This window comes from Melospiza melodia, chromosome 3, assembly GCF_035770615.1.
Source record: "Melospiza melodia melodia isolate bMelMel2 chromosome 3, bMelMel2.pri, whole genome shotgun sequence".
NCBI lineage: Eukaryota > Metazoa > Chordata > Aves > Passeriformes > Passerellidae > Melospiza > Melospiza melodia.
This window is the reverse complement of record NC_086196.1, coordinates 6,880,543-6,902,906: the sequence shown is the minus strand read 5'-3', so window position 1 is coordinate 6,902,906 and position 22,364 is coordinate 6,880,543. Positions and strand designations below refer to the sequence as shown.

The window sequence follows — 22,364 nt, the reverse complement described above, 5'->3', positions numbered from 1 at the left end:
GCCCATTTACAGTGAAATCTTGTCAGATCTTCATTCCTTGGAGCTGCTGTGGATGTAAGTCATTTAGTTCTGAAAGTAAAAAAACCAATTGTAATGCAAGTTACCTGCTTCCAGGAATACAGTAAAAGTTCATTATTCTAAAGTATAGTAATGATCATATAATGTCATTGTGTGACAGGGGACATCACATCACAGATATGTGCTTTCAGTGACATGAACTGTTGGAGATGCCAGAAAAAGTTCAATGACCTTGAACAGAAGGATATGCCTGAACTTGATACTGTTTGAGGCTTTCATGTCAGCTCTTACGTTGGACTCATAATCAGGCACTGCTGTGTGATGTGTGTATTCCTTCTCCTTTTCCTCTGTGAAACAGGAGCAGATGATTTCCACATTATCTGTGTAAGGATATGTGGAGTGTGAGAAGATTCTACCTGGACATGTTGAGATGGGGTATGCGAAGATCCTGAGCGCTGGACCAGAGGTGTGAGAATTGGTAGACCTGCATGAAGTGAAGAAGAAATGTTTAGGGGAAGAAATCAGAGGAACAAAAAGAGGATCAGCCAGAAAGGGCTATCAATGGGGCTGACTGTACTTTATAAAGTACACCTATCTGAATAAGCACTGTGCCTGGTCACCACAGTCTGTCCTAATTTATTCAAACCTTTCTTAACTATCTCACTCTTCATCCATGTGTGTGAGTACTGCGTGGAGTGGCTGCCAGCTAATGGTGTCAGACTGGGGGTTTTAGGTGCCCTTATAGTCTACATATCTGGGGGCACCCATGGTTATGGGGTGCCTGCAACATCAGCCATCATGAGAGTGTGCATCTGTTTGCAGCAAGCACTGACACAGAGAGAGAGGAGGTAACCAGACAGCGAATGTGTGAGTGCTTGTGAACCTGGAGGATGTCATGTCTGACCTTCAGCTCCTGCCAGCTCAAGAGGAGAAGGGGACAGAACCAGAGACAGTTCCAGTCAGAGACACAAACTCAAACACAGAGGTTATGAACATTAGAAAACTTTCCCCCCCTTCCGTGAGAGTACCCAAGAGCTGGCCCTGGTTGCCCAGAGAGGTTTTGTATTCTTGTCATGGTCTAACCCCAGCCAGCAGCCAAACCCCACACAGCTGCTTGCTCACTCCCAGCAGCAGGATCAGAGAACTGGAAGGGTAAAACATACTCCTGGGTTGAGATAAAGGTGGTTTACCAGGAAAAGCAAAAGCTGCACACACAAAGACAGCAAACCAAGGAATTCACTGCTTCCTATGGGCAGGCAGTTGTTCAGCCATCTCCAGGACAGCAGGGCCCCATCACACTCAGCAGTTACTTAGGAAGACAAATGTCAACACTTCAAATGTCCCCTCCTTCTCTCTATTTTATGTACTGAGCATGATACTGTATAGTCTGGAATATCCCTTTGGTCAGTTTGAGTCATCTCTCCTGGCTGCATCTCCTCCAAACCTCCCATGCACCCCCAGCTCCCTCACCAGCATGACAGCATGACAAGCAGAAAAGGCCTTGGCTCTGTATAAGCCCTGCTCAGCTATAACAAAAACATCTATTATCAACCCCATGTTCAGAAAAAATCCAAATCACAGTTCTATATCAGCCACTGGGAAGAAAAATAATCCCACCACAGCCAAAACTACCACAAGTCTTCATCTATGGAAATATTCAAAATCTGGATGTGACCCTGGACAACAGCTCCAAGTAGCTTTGTTGGAGAAATAGGCTGGATAAGATGACCCTCAGAGGTCCCTTCCAATCTCAAACTTTCTTTGATTCTGTGCTTCAGTTGTCTGTGCTTGTCTGATGTGAATTCTGTATGCAAATGCTGTTATGAGAAGTAATCCCCACAGCTGACAGCTACTGAAGCCTGAGCACATTAAAACAGGCATTGAATGGTGCTGCTTAATGGTGGATTTTGAATGGCAGCTTCCTTGCCTTCATTTCCAAGCGTGGTGAAGCCTCTGGACCACACCAGTGCAGTGTTAGTCCCTGTCTCTGCCTTCTCACAGCCTGTGCTTCTCTCCAGATTCAGTGTGCTGTGGGTGATACTGGGGTTAGTTGATAAAGATAACTGTGGCAGCAGCAGGTCCCTGCCAAGTGTGCTGTGTGACACTGGAATAAATACACCAGGATAACACAGACATCTTCATGGTCCTTGTCTTTGTACAGGTGTCATTGTGAAGGTAAATGAAGAGATGCCACTGAGCTGATATTAAATCAAGAAGGATATGAATCCGAGCTTTCCTGAGTCAGTAAACCTTAGCACTGACTCTGATGGCCTTTGCAGTACCTTCTTGGACAGCAGGGGGACACGTTACTGTTTAGGTATCTGAAAAAAATAATTGATTTGCTGTAACTCAGTGAGTTGTGGCTCAGTGGTTTGTTTGTCTTAGATATAAATGAGGATACTTACTAAGAGATTCATTTTGCCTTATGTTGCAGGGAAAAAAAATCCCAGCATTTTGTATGCTCAGGTATTTTAGCGTTTGTAAAAGATTTATGCTAAAATTGTTTGATGTTCTGGTTCAGATGAATTGCCGATTGAAAATCCTTGTCTAGGTGTTTAAAACATCTTGTATCTAATGTGGGGGTTTTGTAGTTGTTTTGTTTTCCTTCAGTCGCCATTGTCCTCTCTCCTGGGAGTTGTACACCCTTCCCTTAGTTGGAAGTGTATTTTCCTCCTCCTCTTCCAAATTACTTGACTCTTCTCTGGTCTCCTCTCCACACAGCACAGTCTCATTTCTGGAAAGGGTAGTTTAAGCTTTTGACAGTTTTCAGCTGCATGAAACCAGCCTTAAGATACTTGCAAGTTGGGCATTGAAAAAGAAAATCAGGAAGTTCTAGTACAATAAGAGAAAATGCATCAGGAAAACCAAGAAAATAAGCAGAAAAGAGGAACTAGAGAGATAAATGCTTAGGCTTCTTAGAAGTCAGTATGGGTTTGTTCTCTCCCCACTTGAAAGAAGCAGCAAGGTGTATTTCCCTTGGGGATTTGTGCTCCATTGCACATTTACATGCTGTCAGCAGTCAAGTGCATCTGTTACTGCTCTCTTGCTGGCTCATCTTCATGAACAGATGCAGTTCCTCCAAAACTGTTTTGAGTTCAGTCTTTCAGGTGCTGGCACTCTCCTCTGAATGAGACACATTCACACATTCTACTGGGTTCACATGAGGACCCCATGACCAATAAGCCTGAATTTCTGACCTCTTGTTATTATATTACAAAGGTTCCATTTTGCTAGAGTTTCACACCTCCTTGATGTTTCTTGCAGGCAGCTCCTCCAGGCACTGACTCTTCCTTGTCCTCAGAGCAGCCAACTGACTCCAGTTCCCTCAACCACCCAATCCACTCTTTTATAACACTTATTGGCTGCAGCTGTGGCCTGTTAACATCAGGCCAGCTCCTAATCCTTAATAATTAACCCAGCTGCAACTCTTTAGGGGGTAAGATTACTTTCTATGCCACCTTTGTTTACTTGTGTTCTGTCCCCCTACACTGACCAAAGGCATCAACAGAGCAAAGAACATGATTTATTTTTTATGGGGTTGAATTTGCATGCACTGTTTTGTCTTTCATTTGTAATACCAAGGGAGATCCTGGGACTTGGGTAACTGTGAAGAGAGACTGCTCTAAGATCACCAGTGCACAGCATCCATTGTTCCAGCATGGCTTTAGAAACCTCACCACAGGGCTGAGTGAGTAATTAGGACTGCTGCAGAGATGAGGAGCCTCATTGCTAGTTACCAATCTTTTAATTTATATGAAGCTATAAATATGCAACAAGCACTTGAGGAAATTAGCAGTTAACATATCAACAAAGCTGGCCTTCAGAAGCTGCCATAAAAAGATGCATTAGGCTTTCTTGGAACTGGAGAAAGATAAAAGCATAAGGCCACTATTAAGGCACCCTTATAGGCTAAAAACATACCTCTTCTAACACTATTACGTTTTATTTCATTAGTGTTTTGATGTTTAATCCAATGGCTAAAATGATAACACCTCTTTTTCCTGAGCTCCATTTCAGTTCATTGTCTTTCCCTTTGCTGGAGTAGCTGAGACATTACTTAGGCCTATATCAGTTAAGCAACCCACATCAAGGGACTGGCAGAAGATAAAGAAGTAATTCTGAAATACCAAATTCACAGAAGGATTTTAGCACATGCTTAGTTTACAATGCTTGAGTAATCCTTTTGATACCCTGTTAAATCTCTGCTTTAGAAAAGTTCTTAGGGAAGATCTTCTATTTGGGAAGTGGAAGGATCAGGAGAAGGCCCCTTCTCTGTTAGGAGAGAAGTAGGAATATAATGTAAATTATTTCATAGTTAAAATGATGGATAATTTTTTGTGCTCTGCTGCCTAAATTTCACCACCAGTGAATAACACAATATTGCAGTTTTCTCTTCTGTCTTATTTTGTAATGTCTGTGAAAAGAAGAAGAATTTATTTATTGTCTTTCCTGGAAACAACCTGGAGCTGGCCATCCTACCTAGCCTGTTCTTGCCTTTGGCATTTTCCCCACAGTCCTTAGGATGCACTTCCATATTTTTGTCATCCAGCCACACCCTGAAGAAAACTTAAAATAGAAGAGTGCTCAAGTGTAAAGGCAGACAGGGCAGGCTGTAAATGCCTCCATTTCTGTAGAGATAATAAATATAGAATGAGAAATGAAAAGTAGAGCGCAGTGAGAACTTTAAAGTCTTCCTGAAAAATGACCTTTTACCTCCCACAGGAAAATTCAATAGGAGAGAATAGATGGAGCTGGGTAAGTAAAGTGGGTTTGCTCTGGATTATTACATGCTAATTACTTTGACAGCTGCTTCTGAAGCAACATCTACATTCAGGGCATATGCAGTCATTCCACTCTGTCTGTCTCTGTAGATCTAATTCTGTCAGACTGAGTTATAATTCAAGATCAATGGGAGGAAGGAAGAAGTCTGTTTCAAGCAAATGGTAGCCCTAGATGATACAAAAGTAAGAAAGATCCTTACCAGAGCTATTTAGGAAACTTGGATGAACACTGCAGATGGGATAAGAATCAGTGATTTAAAGGCTTTTCCACCTCTTGCTCTGCTTCCCTACATGTATACATCAGAAGAATATATGACTTAAAAAGAATGTTGTTCATGTATCAGTCTCACATACCATGCAGTGGAAGAGATTGTCATTTAGTGACTTTGACAATGACTGGATTTCTGTATAAGTAAATTGAAAATAGATCTTTTTATTCTCAAATAATTTTAAGATCAATGAATTCCCTACTGTTTGTATGTTGCTGACTCACTGATTATTTGAGTCATTGTGGGCTAAGTCATGAGGTGTGATTAGTCTGCCATAAAGCCAGGTTTTCTTAGCCATGTTGTCCTATTTCCAGACAGAATAAGAAGAGGGTGATTAATTATTCATGCTTGTCACAAAGCCTTGTGAGAGGTCTTCCCTTCCCTTCCCTTCCCTTCCCTTCCCTTCCCTTCCCTTCCCTTCCCTTCCCTTCCCTTCCCTTCCCTTCCCTTCCCTTCCCTTCCCTTCCCTTCCCTTCCCTTCCCTTCCCTTCCCTTCCCTTCCCTTCCCTTCCCTTCCCTTCCCTTCCCTTCCCTTCCCTTCCCTTCCCTTCCCTTCTCTTTTCCCTTTTCCCTTCTCTTTCAGGATGGGGCAGAGTGACAGATCCCAAGCCTTCCCACTCTGCAGAGCCAGTGCTGCTCCCCTCTGCCATCTGGACATGTCAGAGCCACCACAGTGGTGCCTTCTGGACAGAAACCTGGGAGCCCTGCAGGCAGCAAGCATCCATTTTAGTCAGTAATAATCAGGAAGCATCAGGGACCACCGAGGTCTCACAGAGTGACTGCTCTGGCTGTATTTTTTCCTCTACATGCTTATGTCTCTATGCATATTAAATTCTTCCTACTTTACCTACAAGATGTAGAAAAATCTCTCTCCAATTGACTGGTGATGTATTAGAGATGGAAATAATAGGGGTTTTATACAACTGGTATGCCTTCATTTGTTGCAAACATTCTCACATCCAGGGAGCTCTTAAGGAAGCAATAGGGAGGCTCATTTTACAGCCTGAAGCACCGAGGGGATCTCATGTCTCTACTAATAATATTCGGGAGTTTATGTCTCCTCACTGGTCTTCTAAGTTATTGATTATTTTAAAACTTCAAACTTTTCTAAATAAAAAATTTAAACTGTTTTCTGGCATTCAGTTGCTTCCCATGTGCTTGGTGTTGCTGGGGAAAGAAACCCCACTTTTAACATAAGCAGCTGCTTTTTTAAAGAATGAGTTTGCCTTTTAATAAAATTCAGTATTAAACTCCATATAGGCTAATGCTTTTCTTTTGCCTTTATATCACTCCCTTATTACGTATTAGGCTGACCCCAGTTTTGGGAGAATCACTTGGTTGGTTCTAAATATAGCACTGCATCTGCCCTTAAATAGGAGTGCAGGGGCAGTAGCTTCAGAGAGGAGAATTATTTGTTTTCCTTAGGCAGTGTTTGCCAAGCTGGGAAAGGCTGGTCTTCCTCTCTGGTTTGCAGTTTTTCTATATCCTTAGGTAAGTCAATTTTCTATTCATGTTTTTCTTGTACAGAACAAATGAGAGCGCTTGTAGGAGGAGGTTGAGTGCTTTCCTGTGGAAAAAAAAATTACTTTATTCAGGAAAAACAAACGATAAGTAGGACACAAATTGATTCATGAAAAGCAAAACAAAAAAATAAAGTAAGATTGTTTTGTCCTGTCCAAAGTCACCTTGATTTTATTGTGCATTCCCTCTGTTTCTTTCTGCATATAAAGAACTACACTGCAGAAATCCATAGCTCTATTGGTATATGTGCTTTTCCAATTGCACAAATATTGGCAATGCCACATTCTTGTGTGCTTATACTGTATGATTTTTTCTGAAGTCTGTGTGTAAATAATTAAGTATAAAATCCTATAGTAGCTAGCAAAACAATTTGGCCTGCTGAAGAATGGGATGTAGGTAGGCAAAAAAATCTACTTTTATTTTGTGTCTGCCATGTTTTCAAGTACATGTTTCCAGAAGATATGTTTCTGGTGTCTGTATTACTCTAAAATAAGTGGTATGTTCTGTGCCACATGAAAATTCCAGCTAAATACCACTGATAGAGTCCTGGGAAATCAAGTTCATGCTCTTGAAATTGTACCTGTGTGTTGACAATTCCTATGAGCCAATAAAAATACCATAACAAAGGATAGTGAATGTTGGGATGGTGGGAAATGATTTTTATCATCTCACTGTCCAATGTTCTTAGCTGTCGAGTTGAAGGGATAGAATACACTTGCCAAGTTAAGGGAACTCTTCAAACTTCATCAGAACATGTTTGAACATTTGGAATGTTGGGGTGGCAAGGATCCAAGCCAATGTGGACAAATTTAGCCTCATTTATATCCCAGTCTTGTATGATCATGAATTCACAAGGTAACAACCACATTAGTACCCTACCTGGGATATATACTGTTCAGCTTCTACTACAGATATGGAAAGAAATTCAGTTTGGAAGCTTCCACTCCTCTCCTTCATGAGAGTCACAGAAAATACAAAATTACATTATTTTATAGACTCACTAAAACACAGGATCTGGTGCTTCCCTCCACAACAATTACCTTGCTGGAGGGAAGGGTACCCACGACCCTGCCTGCTGCTCACCTCCACAGAGCAAAGGTCCCTGTCCAGGGCTGGGATATGACTGTGACCACCCATTATATATTTCAAATTACCTCCACACTAACTGTCCTGGCTAGAGTGTGAAGCAAGCCATTCAGGGACTATTACAAAATCAAAGTGTTCAATCTAACTAATCATAGATGTGCTATAGTGAAATAATTGCATCAAATTTACTTATTCAGAACATATGAAATTAGGAAAAATTATAGACCTGTGATTAGTGAAAATGAAAGATCTGTGATGGCTGGTACTGTCAGCTGCTTAAAAATGTTGCTTTATCGGGTATTCAGATAAGTAGAAATAGAGAACTTTTTTTTTGTTGTTATTATGTTTAATAACAAAAGTAATGCATGCATTTTGGGGAATTATTTGAATCTGTTTAAAACAATTGGTGAAATGAGGAAAATAATATTTCCATGAAAATGAGGTGTGGTCAGTAAAACATAAAACTAAACATGATGTAGCTAAAGAAATCAAAAAGAAAAACACAAAAACTGTTCAAGTTCACTGAATGACGTCTGAAATTCAGCAGAGTAAGCAAGTGAGAATTCCATATGATTATTTTTTTTTAATGATGAGCATGTTTGTTCTATTGTCAAAAGAGCTAAAACTGAATTATTATGTGGTCTGAACAGGATCTTCAACAGAAGTCCTGAAACATTTTAAAATGACAGTATATTTGAGTAGGTTTTTCATTCACAAAACATAATTTTCTGTGGAAGATCTAAATATACACATGTGTACAGAGAAAAAAGACTGGAGAGACATATTAGAAATTTTGTCATATCATTTTTTATCAAATTAGTTTCTTATCAAAATGGAGAAGAATTACTCAGATCCTCTTTATACCATTCTGTTTAGACTGCAGTGTCTAGAGCTGCATAATGACTCATGATGGTTTTACAAGATTTACACTAAAGTCATTTTATGGGAGAAAATGATAATATGTTATTAAGTCTGCAATGTCTGCAGGATATAACCATCTGGAAAGGATTGCATATTTTTTGAGGCAATATGGTAATTTTTTATACTGGTAATTAGGAGCAATTAATAGAAGGTGGGGTTTTTTTTCTATCTTTCATTATGGTATGTAAGTGATATGGATTGAAATGTATTTTATCAGTTAAATATCAAGGGCTTTTATGCACCATAAAAGTATAAGTTGGCAGCTTCCTGAAAACATTTAACTTTGAGCAGTGTGGAGAACAGCTAGCAGAACAAGAGACAGACAGAGAAAAAAATGTCAAAGTCGTGGGAAAAACAGGACAAGCCCTCAAATCTGCAAATGGACAAAGAAATTTCTGTCTACGTGAGGACAGGCAAGAACACGTGAATAATTTTGGCACTTGTGCAGATGGCCAGGAACAGGGATGAGCTCAGAAGTGCATGTTGCAGGGTATAGCACAGGCAGGTCAGGCTGAGAAAATACATGCTGTACAGTGCATTGCTCATGACACGAGCCTCCTGAACCTGGGAGTGAAGTTATCTATCTATGGTGAGTGCAGCCATGTTCCTCTCACCATGGCATTTGTCAAGCCATCCATCAATTTAGCTGGATGTGTGCCTGCTCTCTGAGGCAATGTAAATGATCATGCTACAATTTACTGCTTGTCCTTTAAATCTTAAATTAACTCACTTATCTGACTAACAATGTTTATATCAGACCCTTGGCTTCTCTGCTCAAGAATGTGGCCCCTTGTCACGTGGTCCTAGATTATGGCTTTCTATTCAGATCAGTATTACTGTGTCACAAAACTATGCATATCCTGACCCGGGAGCCTGGCCTTTTACTCATGGTCAATAAAAATTGTTATATACATGCTACAAAACATGAAGAAATGTATGTTTTGTAAACTGACTTGAACAGTCTAATTCACCTGCGGTTGATGTCATTAATCCTTAAGGAGATTTTGGCTGAGGTAATATTTTTCTTTGTGTTTAATAATCTTCTGGACGGTTTATACAGCACTTAGATTAGTGCACTTTAGGTCCTTTTGATGTCCCCAGCATTTACAGTAATAGAAGAAACAAATAGGAATAATAATAATAAAAAGAAAGGAGTGCAATGATGCTACATTGCACTAACAATGTAAAGGTCAGATGAGACACCAAATGTTTTAGGATCATCTTTTTCCTGTAATTCTAGGTTTTTTTCTTGAAGTCCAGGGTTGTTAATAGGATGTGCATGGATGTAATTCATGGATTGTTTGTGACACACAGGCCATGTATTTCAGCAACGCCTCCAAAATTCTTGTGGTAGAACTTGGTAAATAAGACTTGAGATTTCCTTTTTAATTTGTTGTAATCATTCAGATAATTAATTTGCCTTTCTCTGGACTTATGCTTTTTTGTCGTTGTTGTTATTGGACCGCTTCCCTCATCTCACTTTTGAGTCAGTTCTACCAATTCACCTGCCAATATAACTAGGTCTCCAGACACTGTCATTAATAAATTTGGTTCATCTAAATCAATAAATTCACTGGGGTTAAGCTGTCATCAGCATATAATGTTCTCTGTCTTAGTGGTAGGTTGTCTAAATATTAGAATATATTTCAAAAATCTCATATAAATGCGTATCAGTGGAAAACTGGTAAAACAGTCAACATATTGTTCCTAGGAATACAGTATAAGCTTCTTTTTTCAGGAGCTCAATACCCTATATGCTGTTTGACAGTGGGACTTTGATTTTACTCTTCTGATACTTGTCTTTGCAGCACTATTAAGTATTAAATACATACTCTGAAAATGTTGTTGCAATTAACTGATGATTATTATTACATTTGCAATTGTTGCCAGGCAGCTCCCCTCTGTGTTAACAGAAGGCAAAGTGAGTCTGGCTGCTAAAAAGCTCTCTTAATTACTTGCATGAAGGATGTGAGTGGATGGCTACCCTTGTTTCTATACTAAAGGTGTTTGGGTAAATTGAAAAATATATGAACCAAAATTTGAGGAGTCCTGGGTGCTGACAAATAGAAGAAAATACACTAATTAAAAAGTAAATTTTACATTTAGTGAAAAGGCTGGACTGTAAGTGACAATGGTATTTTCTCCTCTCTCAAAAATGAAAATAACTTAGACTGATCTATCTGGATAAGTGGACATTACTCTGTAATCCTTATAAACTGGATCTCAGTGTGAATTATATACGTAGCAACATTTACATTGCATGTTGATAAATTCACAGAATTATTTAACTTGGCCACATGTGAACATGAGTAACGCTTAACAGTGGAGTGAGCTTAATCTGTGTTTGACTTTTGCACTTTCATTTAGGCAAAAAGGCTAATTAAAAAGAGAGAAAAGGGAAAATTATGCCATTCATTGTCCAGTTAACATAAGAACTAATGTGGAAATCCAGTGTAATACACACAGTCACACAGTTAGCAGGAAGAAAAGCAGTGTTCAATATCTGCAGATGTAGAATCACATGATGTGCAGATCAAAACTAGAAGAAGCCAAGGCTGCTCGTGGGTCTGTGCAATTCTGCTCATGTAACCAAAACATTTTGTCATGAGATGGGTTAATAGGTCCATGAGGGGTCCATGTCAGCTCAGCATTGTACGAGGTCATCTTACTGAGCCAGCATCTCTGTGAGGTACTGAACTAACTTGGGTCATGCTAACTTTCATCTTTCTCGATAAATATGGCAATATTTAATGCCCCATAGTAATGTTGTCAACCTGTCTAATTTTTGTTTTGCAGTGTCTTGTGCTTTGCCTAAAGCTCTCATTACTGAATCTGTGACTGGTCATTCTTACATCTTGGAAAAGAACTGAAAAGGTAACTGTAAGTTATGCAGAAGCTGCAGCTATGAGGGGATAAATTGTAAAAATCTCTTTCGATCTCCGAACATTATAAAATAAGAAGTGACTTCTATTAAGTATACCTACTGTTTGCTCCTTAATTTTTCTTGGAAAAGTAAAAGTAGCTGATATGAGAATATCATAATTTGGGAGCACCTAGCTCTGCCTTTGACTATCTGCAAGTAACAATCAGACACAATTACAGTTTTTTACTCTTCTTAACCAATGACTATCATTTCCTTTTTTTGATAAATACTATGTGCTGGAAATATGGTACATATTAACTGTCATTTTAACTTGTTAAATGTTTTAATGAGTTTATAATATTTCTTTTCAAATCCCTTTGAGCTTTCATTTGATATACATCATGACACTGCTTATTTATGTGACTTTTTATTAAAAATTTGAAAATTTGGACTTTTGGTGCGGATCCAAGGCAGGTTCTTCTTGCATGGTCTAGATCCAGGCAGGGCCAGGCTGGGGGGAGTTGGAGTTGTGTTGTGTCATTTCTGGGGCAGAAACTGATGGCCCTGGGGACTGACATAGGGTCCTGGGCTGTGGGCAGGGGAGGCTGGGCTGGGACACTCAGGTCCATTGCTGTCCTCAAGACCCTGACACACTCCTAATATGTGTTCCCTGGGTGAGCTGGTGCTGCTTCCATTGCCATGGATGCCCTGAGGTGGATCCCAGGCTGTGCCTCAGCCTGTCCCTTGGGTGCTGGCATGGAGCTGGCAGCCTGCACCCAACAGGGAGCATAACAGCAGGGATGCTCCTGTCAGCTTTTAGTAGGGTATTGCATGTTACTGCAGTAATTTACTTGAGTAAATCTTCATCTGCTTTATGGACTTATACTGGGAGCTTGCTTCTGTTGTCGCTGAAGTGTAGGTGCCTTGTGGGGGAGGTTTTGGCTGTTCAGTTGGGATCCCTCACCACTGTTGGGACAAATGACCCAGGAGTAGAGAACCTCATATCCCACTGAGACTGCAGTTACACAAGCTGGCACCTACTCACAACATGGCTCGTGATATTCCCCACTTTTGCAAAAAGCTGTAATCATATTTCTAATGAGCACAAAGGGATGTAGGTAACTCCATGTTCTTTCAATAATGTGGTTGGTAGTCTGCTTAAATGTAACTCAGTGGGAAACGTGGTTTTGTCCCCCACACTGCTTCTAGGGGCACCTAGAATGTTTCTTAGACCCTTCTGTCCAAATATTGATCAAAAACTATGCCATGCTTTGGAGAAAGTCCACAAGAAGGAACCCAGAATGATTTATAGTCCAGAAAAAATAATCCACAAGGGAAGATTGCATAAGCCAGCTTTGTTGAGTTTAAACAAGAGAGCAGGAAAGAAAAGTAAAGAAAATCTTCAACAGGCTGCTACAAAAGTGAGAGAATATTGTCTATTTGTTGTCATGGTGAATTGAACAAAACGCAGTGAGCATAAATTGCCAAAGTGGAAAAAGTGAAAGGTTTGAAGAATAGAGAGCTGAACTGTCTAACAATGGCCAAAAAGCTGTCAAATTTCCATCCCTGAAAATTTCTCTGGAGGCGGTAAATGACATCTGCAAAGAAGGAGAAATATGATCTGCTGGAATATCTTTCATGCTATCATCTGTGATTCCATAGCTCACACTGCACGACTGATAAGATACAGCCTGAGGTGTGTGACTGATGGCTCTATTTGTCACAAATTGGTGCAATTTTATACATTTGGACCTATTCATACACATGTCTACATATCAAAAAATATCAAACCAGAGTCTGGAATATATGGCTAAATGTGTGCATGGCTAAAGGTATGGCTAACTCCACTCTCTGCAGAAATTACTGGCTGTCACAGAGGAAGCATGTCTTCAGTAGCAGTGCCGTTTTACCAGAGGAGGCACAAGCACTTTGATCAGTCCTATCGCAACATTCAGACAAGATATGTTCTTGAGGAATATGCAGCAAGAAAGTAAGTGCTGTGTACTTGAGCATAAGCAGGTCTCTGTTTTGGGTAGTCAGTACTTAGAATCAAGATACTTACCTTTCCCCTCCACCCCAAAGACTGTGATTTATACAGAATGATAGTTTCCCACTTCCTTCCATTGGCATGCTCCTTGTCTGCAGCCTCCCACCAGCACAGCTAAACTTCCTAGCAGCATTACAAGATACCTACACAGGCCTTTTAGCTTAGGATCTGTCCTGTTTGGTACCTCTAAACTTAAAATTATTCTTTGTAGGCTAAAATTGAAACTCTGACTTAAGAAAAATTGCCGTGAAATTTATTGTAACTCATAGAAACAACTTTTACCCCTTTTTCTGTATGACATGATGATATTCCTTCTCCTGAAGTTGGCTATAACTAATAATAGATTTTGTGATTTAATTTCATTTTTAAACTTAAATGAAAGCTTAATGCTTCATTAAGCTCTCAAAATCTCTCAGAGTTTTAACCAGGAAAAACACATTCTTTGTATCTCAAAGCCTGAAACTTTGTATTGTGGTTGCTTCAGAATCGCCATTCTCCCTACTTAGTAATTAACATGCTTACCTAATTGTCTAGCTGGTCCAGTTTCCCTTATGAAAGAGGAAAGTTGCAGAAAGATCTGTGAAATACAGAAAAGCAGGAACACTTTGAAACACACAATGCTCTGGGGAATCTTTAGAATCTTTATGATTTGTGTATTAGACAGTCTGGTACCCTTGGAGTTCACTGAAATGCTATCATCACACCTGAATGATTGAAGACTGAAATAAATATAAATTTAATAGAATGAAATAAAAATGCCTAATGACCCCAGTGACAGATGATGGGCATTAAGCCCTGGAAGGACAAGTGACAATCACCACTTAGTGCAGTCAGTGAGAATGCAAAGGTTTCTCGCTGAACAGTGCTCAGTCACGGTGTTCAGCTCATTGAGCTCAAAGTAATTTCTTTGACATTTGTGAGTTCATGTTTTACCTGAATTGCTGGGTTATAACAATGTCTTTTATATTTGAAGGGCTGCTTCCAGACAGGCTGCTTATTATGAATCGACTGGCTTGGGCAAAACCACATGCAGACTCTGTGCCAGGAGGGCACGCACCTTGGCGCATGAAGCAATGCAGGAATCCAGGAAAAGGTAAAGCTCTCTTGGTCCACTCTGACCTGTGTAGTGGCTCTGGTCCCAACTCTTTTGCCAGGGCTCTTTCCAGAGTTGACAAGATTGGAGGCTTCTCTGTCACTGTTCTTCACTAATCTATTTTGGCTGGAACACTAAATGACTGAGTGTCACTTTCAGTCTCATATTTCAACCAGAGTTGTTCCCCTGGCCCCCACTCTGACCCTTGAAAACAGCTTTAAACCAAAAATAAATTAGAATCCACCTAGTACCCAGAACTCATTTTGAACAGAGCTACTCTACTATTCCTAAATTTCTAATTTGGATCCATTTAAATGTTTTAAATTCTTTCCTGAATATCAAAAGGGTTTACTGTCATGTCTTAGTTACTGCCTTGATAAGATGTCCCAAAGTAACCATGCTGATGGCAATATTCCCCTTAGTGAATTTCACTGTTTCTGCTCTGCTATGCTCTGCAGTTACTGCACCAAAGACATAGAGGATTTATGTTATGAGAAGGAATTCTGTCTTATTTGTAGAAAATATGTTGTGCAAATCATACACATCCATATGGTTCTGGTACTTGGATCAGTTTGAAATATATAACCTCAGAACAGAAATCTCTAGGAAAATCAAATGATTTCGTATGCTTTAATTTAGGTTTTAAAAACTGTTTTAAAATTCAACAATATAAAAAAATGGCAAGACATGGCTGGTATTTAAAGTACATTGAAATGGTAGGTACAAATATTTTTTTTTTTAAGTATCAGACAAAAAATTTCTTGATTCACTGAATTTTGTGGAAGTTTTCTTATTTGGGTTATGCTTTTAGAGTCATGCCATATGTTGACTATATTGACAGACATGTTAGAAATATCTGATATTCACTACCTTCTTTTGTCCTGGGAAAGAAAAGAGAATCAGCATGTTTACTGAATCAGCATGAATGAAGGAAACTGAGCTAGCTCCTCCTAAAAACACTTATGAGTTGGGGTATTTTTAGGAATTCTGGAAAATCTGTGGAATTAGGTTTTCAGGGAACAACTCACAATTTTTCCCAAACTTTATATTTTTCCTGGTAGTTTCTATAATATTTCCTGCTCATCCTTGTCAAGGGACAGCTTTTTTTGCATGCAACTCTTCATCAAATCCTTGTGAACTCCTTGGTCTGTATCTTTTAGGCAAGGTCAGATGATACAGCCCATGGGGTTACAAGAGCTCCCAGGTTCTAAAGCTTCTAAAGCTCAGGGTACTATGTGAGCTAGGCACAACTTTTAAAAGGTTGTGAACAGGCACAGAACTTGCCTTCAGTTCTCTGCCTTCTTGTGCCCACGGGAAGGAAAATCAGGGGCCAGAAGGAGGCTAGGCAGGTTCTTGATCTTGATTACCGGAGGACTGTGGGGAACCATGTCAATGTGACCATAGCAGAATTCAAGACTTAGAGATATGGCCCCACAAATACAGAGAGAAAGAATATGAAGAAAGTTCACATGGTTTTGCATGCTCAGTATATGCACATAGATGCAAAGAATGATTCCAAACCTAAATTTTACATCCTACTGATACGGTTTCATAGCCCTTGGTGCCCTGAAGTGTATGAGTGACAAACTTAAACCTTCACAATGGTTACCTGATTTTTTTTCTTGTCCCACAGGACTCATGAGCAAAAGTCTCATGTAAGTGATGAGAAAAGAATCCGTTTTGCCAGTGAGTTGTCTGCTTTGGAAAAAGAGATTCACACTGCCAGGCACCGAGCTCGAGAACATCTGGATAGACTTGCTGTGCAAAGAATGGTACCTGCTGAATCTTTTTGCTCCTATGCAAAAATAATTACAAGGTGTACTGAAATTTAGGCCTGTGCTTCAAATATGAGTAATGATTAAACATCTTTTTGTGAATTTAAGGTTGGATCTCCTACCTTATTTGAGTCTGGTGCCAGATGCTTCTTTTCTTTTCCCATGTTTAATAGGTAGAAGAAAACATGGCTCTGGAAAGACATATCATTGAAGAAAGAATAAGTCGAGCCCCTGAAATTCTAGTGCGCCTGAGGTCTCACACCATCTGGGAAAAGATGTCCGTGAGCCTCTGCTTCACTGTGCAAGGATTTCCAACGCCTGTTGTACAATGGTAAGAGACTGGCCTTTCCTAGCCCTCTAAAAATGTTGTTAAGCTTTTTTCATTTGAAAGTTATGCCATAACTGATAAGTGTCATGTGTATAATGGCTTTGTTAAATCCCCTTTATAATCCTCCTAGATGTGCTGGATCGTAGCAGTTGATACTGCAGTGGAAGGAGTGGGAGGAAAACTTGCTGAGTGGCCCCGTGCAATGTGAGAGACAAACTCAAGCACTTCAGAAGGCAGACAGTGGAAGGCATTCCAGTCTTTCTGGCCATTGAGTTTCCTGAACACAAAGTAGCAAGTGGCAAAATACACAGCACTCACAGGCTACTTTCTAAGCCTGGGTTAATGTGCACAGCAGCACTGTTGTCACAGGCTGAATCTGTGGTCATTGAGGACACAAAGGTTCTTTCAGCTGCCCTCCTCCCTGGACAGGTGCTGTCCTATAAATATGAAAGCCTCAGGCTGGACTATAAAGACCTGACATGAGGCATAATTCTGTTGCTGCTCCCCTTTATTTGTGCTGAAGATAAAGTTTGCTTCCCATCTTGTGTCAGGGTTAGTGGATTTGAAAGTTCAAGCCCCACGCCATCTTCTCTTCACTTCTTTTTCTCATCTTCTAGATTGAATGCACATCTTCTCTTTCCACTTCCTTGCTGCTATGATGGTCCTGCTTTACCTTCATGGCCCAATATTTACCTATCTACACATACTGGAAAATACTCTGTGCAAGCAGAGAGAGTTAGAGAGTTCAGATAATAGTAAATTATATGTTGATCCAAAGATCTACCATGTTAAGGAATAGTTGCTGATATTAATGAGTTTTATTTTTTTCTTGATTGTCAGGTACAAAAATGAGGAATTGATTTCTCCTGCAAGTGATCCAACAAAGTACAGAATTGAAAGCAAATATGGAGTACATGTGTTACATATAAACAGGTAAATCTTTCTGGAGAATAAACCAGCTTTTTTATACTCTATACAGAGTATTTTATATCAAATAAAATTAAAAATTCACACAAGGGCTGTAAGAGAATTGTTAAATTCAGCACACTTTTCTGTTGGCACTCACTTTTAGGCTGGGGAAGGTTCACTGAGTACCTGAATATTAGATTATGAAAATGAAATGGTAAATTAGATATTTGTATTCATTAACTTCAGCAATCTATGAGATATAAAAAGAAGAGGCAGGTAGCTGAAAAAATGGTAGTTCCTTTTTATTAGAATTATATATTCTCAGCATTTGAAGTGGAAAATTATATGTTCTTGTCATCATGAAGCTCTTTTAGGTAAACAAAATTACAGCTGGGCAGGGCAGGGATACATGGCTGTATTTGTTTTACTGTATGCTAGGTCCTGCTTAATTTTTCAACTTCCTTTTTTTTCTTCTTCTGCAAAGTAAGGAAGTGTAAATAACTTTTTTAAAAGGTTCTAATGAAAGTAATTTTATTTTTTCAAAATGTTAACTTTGTGATATAGAACATGTTTGAGTATAACAGCTTCCCATAAACTAATCCCATGCTTTCTGAAACGATTAAAATGTTACATGACTTCGTGTGTGCTTTTTAAAAAAATAAAAAACCGAATAAAAATGAAGAAATTACTACAATATTTAAATAGAAAATTAATATCTAGAGCAGAGACAGAAACCTCTTCTTTAATTTCTCCAGAGCATGAACATCAGCTGCGCTGGAATATTTGTGGCTAACACTTGGCTGGCCAAACATTTAATCTATCCTGTCTCCATCTGTCAGCAGTGGAAGCAGCCCTGAGCACAGCCTTGTGGCATTAGTACAGAAAATAAGTGCATCATTTCTTCTGTCTTTGGGAAAGACTACTTGCCTTTGTCATCCTGCAGCCAAGTCCAGCCCAACTCTCAACCTTTTCGTAGCTCAGGATGGGAGAAACACACCCCTGTAGAGAACCTGGCAGCAAGAATCACCAGATTGTTGCTTCCTAAGATGCTTCAAAGGCACTCAGTCCTCTACCCCCAGGCCATGCTTGCTAACTGCTCTCTGTACCCATGGAATCTGTTCATACCACTGCTTCTTCCTGCCAAGATCACTTCTGAAAACAATAGCAGGAGGTTAAAATATAAAACCAGCTTGTCCTTTCTCACTCCTCTCCCTTTTAGCAGGGAAATGGAAAAGTCTCCCCTTTGTCTGGATATGTGTGAGTGCCAGTCAGGAGATGAAACTTTGGTCACTTCCTGATGGTGAGTGGCTGTGACTGTTTATTTCCCTTGGTAGCGCTCCTGAGGAGCTGCTTGGAGACTCCAGATGCCAGTTATGTAGTAGTAGGTCCCCTTGTGACATTTTGGGAGTAAATAGCTTTTAGAAGAAATGAGAATCGGTGCTGATGCTACTTTCTGAACACCTGTAATCATGAGGCTGAAGGATAATAATGGCTTCCATCCCCATGGTGATTTTTATCTTTTCTCTGCTGGTTATCAGTCATGTAGACATAACCAGCTTTGGGAGTGTGCAGACGCAGCTGTATTTCAGGCAAGTTCAGACATACCACAGAGTCATTTATGGGCACCCACTCAGGTTTCCCCACCCGTGTCTGCTAGTCCCAGACCTGTATGTCCTCATGCAGGCTCCCTCACATTCAGCCAAGCTGCCACCTTCAGAAACTCTTGCTCCATTTCTCTTTCATTCTGTCTGGCAGTGTGGTCTTTTTGCCACCTAAAGATTCCTAGCTGCTCTCCCACAGATTTCCCTTCTACACTTAATACTGAGGGACGGTTATGATTGATAGACCTTATTAAATTAAAATTTCTAATTAATTTTTTTCTTTGTTACTAATTCATTTTATTACAAAACTTGATAATCAGCTGTATTTTCTGTCCTAAAAACACAGAAGATGGACATGCAGGAAATGGAAGAAAATTTTGTTAGAGCATAATTAAGCATATCTTGCATTGAAAGAAATAGATGGATAGATAATGTTTTAATTTTAAGTTATTAATGCTTTTATACAAACATATAGATTAATTCTGTATCTTCCATTAATATCTTTGTGCACCTACATTTTGTATTTTATGAATAATTTGTTTCTCTGGGAGGTGGAGCCATCAGGAGTTTCTTCCTATCCACTTCGTGCTCTTCTCAGCTGTTCATACTAAAGTGCTGAGCTGAATGTAATCTTATCCACAGTCGCTCAGAACGGCCTTGGAATTTCTTGGCTACTTTTCTAGCACTTCAGCGAAGCCCAGGGAGTGAACTTTTTCCTTCTGATGCAAGTGTGTTATTTATTCCTGTGAGTATTCCCTGAGCCCAGTGGAAACATTCTTGAGGCACCAAAACCTTACCGTCACCTTGTTGTCTTAAAGTAGTAACTGGACACAATTTCATCCCTCCCATTTGCTGTTCCCCAGAACCTATAAGCCTATACAGTAACCAGATAATTTTCATTTCTCTGTCTCATATTTTTTATGATGCTATGTTCTCACATTTTTTGCATGCATTCAGAGCTATCATGATCATATAGTAATTCTTTCTTGCTCTTTTTAAACTTCTTCAAATTGGAGTGTGAGCTCAAGATCTCCCTTGAGCAGTGAAGAAAAGGAGTTTAGAGTTTAATTCTGTTCTTTGCAGATCTCATAATGATTGCAGAAGTGATATGCACTGGGGTAGTGGTTCATCCCATCTTTCAACTCACATCTGATAGGTTATTAGGAGGAGACTGTGAGGAATACTTGGAGGGAAAGCTCCTGGTAGTTCAAATAAATCATACGTGTCTGAGAATATGTGGGTTTGTTTAAAATGTATTTTTTTATCTCACATAATTTAACTATGGATAGGCACATAGTAAAAGAAAAGATTTCTGTATCAGTGGTAGTCAAGATGAGGGCGGCCATTGCTTTATGAAATAGCTGAAAAATATTTTCTAAGTGAATGTCTTAGAAATTCAAAGTTGTAACATTTTAAACTTCTTGGTCGCTAATACTCGTTTAGCAACAGAGTTGGGCTTTTGTGTTTGTTTACTGTGAAGACTTATTAAATGGATCACCTGGTTTTATTTAGCTGTGATTGACTGTGTTATACTCCCAGCTACATTGGCTGGTGTGTAGAGAAGACGACAGGATGCTCCTCCCTGGCGGCATTCCTGACTCCCACCCCTCAGCGAGCAGGAGGATGAGCTGAGCTGGGCAGGGAACATTACACATTCCAGGGCACTGCCCGTGTGGTGTGGCCACACTGATTCCCATATACAACTAATTCATATATATACGGCTCAAGGTCTGACAGCATTTTGCCTTTCCTTAGGCCCCTCTCCCTTTCCTGTTTGATGAAGTCCCAGCCCAAGCAGTGGCAGAGGAGCAGGTTTGGAGCTGCAGCAGCAGCAGCAGCAGCGTGCGGCAGAGCTGGCAGAGTGCAGTGTGACTCCTGCCTGCAGCAAACAGAGTGCAGAGTAATGCAGTGTAACTCCTGCCTGCAGCAGGCAAAGTGCAGTGTGACTCCTGCTGGCACAGGCAGGGCCTGCAGAGTGCAGTGTATTGCAGTGTAACTCCAGCCTGCAGAGTGCACTGTAACTCTGCCAGCACAGGCAGGGCCTGCAGAGTGCAGTGTAATGCAGTGTAACTCCTGCCTGCAGAGTGCACTGTAACTCTGCCGGCACAGGCAGGGCCTGCAGAGTGCAGAGTAATGCACTGTAACTCTGCCGGCACAGGCAGGGCCTGCAGAGTGCAGTGTAATGCAGTGTAACTCCTGCCTGCAGAGTGCACTGTAACTCTGCCGGCACAGGCAGGGCCTGCAGAGTGCAGTGTAATGCAGTGTAACTCCTGCCTGCAGAGTGCACTGTAACTCTGCCGGCACAGGCAGGGCCTGCAGAGTGCAGTGTAATGCAGGTAACTCCTGCCTGCAGCAGGCAGAGCCGGCAGAGTGCAGTGTAACTCCTGCCTGCAGAGTGCACTGTAATTCAGCCGGCACAGGCAGGGCCTGCAGAGTGCATTGTAATGCAGTGTAACTCCTGCCTGCAGAGTGCACTGTAATGCAGTGTAACTCCAGCCTGCAGAGTGCACTGTAATGCAGTGTAACTCCAGCCTGCAGAGTGCACTGTAACTCTGCCGGCACAGGCAGGGCCTGCAGAGTGCAGTGTAATGCAGTTTAACTCCAGCCTGCAGAGTGCACTGTAACTCTGCCAGCATAGGCAGGGCCTGCAGAGTGCAGTGTAATGCAGTGTAACTCTGCCGGCACAGGCAGGGCCTGCAGAGTGCAGAGTAATGCAGTGTAACTCTGCCGGCACAGGCAGGGCCTGCAGAGTGCAGTGTAATGCAGGTAACTCCTGCCTGCAGAGTGCACTGTAATTCTGCCGGCACAGGCAGGGCCTGCAGAGTGCAGTGTAATGCAGTTTAACTCCAGCCTGCAGAGTGCACTGTAACTCTGCCGGCACAGGCAAGGCCTGCAGAGTGCAGTGTAATGCAGTGTAACTCCAGCCTGCAGAGTGCACTGTAACTCTGCCGGCACAGGCAAGGCCAGCCTCTCTCTGCGCCGGCGCCCCCGCACTCAGCAATACCCGCGCCGCCTCAAAAAAAGGAATGCTTAAAAATTGAATGAACCTTCTCTTCTAGCTATTCTCATTTAACAAATGACCCTGTGCGGTCAGTAGAGTGCTATTTTAGTTTGATTAGGCACGAAAGGCTTGAGATGATTGAATCGGGAGA

At 40.7% G+C, this 22,364-nt stretch overlaps 1 protein-coding gene across 2 annotated transcripts in view; it reads left to right on the top strand.

The window, feature by feature from the left end:
- Positions 1 to 6,448: 6,448 nt before the first annotated feature.
- The window catches only part of MYOM2 (myomesin 2), a 76,768-nt gene continuing 60,852 nt past the window's right edge, over positions 6,449 to 22,364 (top strand). For both annotated transcript variants that reach the window (XM_063150720.1, XM_063150719.1), the window contains exons 1-7: positions 6,449 to 6,559; positions 11,393 to 11,470; positions 13,317 to 13,449; positions 14,480 to 14,599; positions 16,233 to 16,371; positions 16,548 to 16,705; positions 17,543 to 17,635. In XM_063150720.1, the coding sequence (XP_063006790.1) occupies positions 13,343 to 13,449; positions 14,480 to 14,599; positions 16,233 to 16,371; positions 16,548 to 16,705; positions 17,543 to 17,635 (617 nt within the window). In that variant the 5' untranslated portion in view covers positions 6,449 to 6,559; positions 11,393 to 11,470; positions 13,317 to 13,342. The remainder of the gene's footprint in view (positions 6,560 to 11,392; positions 11,471 to 13,316; positions 13,450 to 14,479; positions 14,600 to 16,232; positions 16,372 to 16,547; positions 16,706 to 17,542; positions 17,636 to 22,364) is intronic.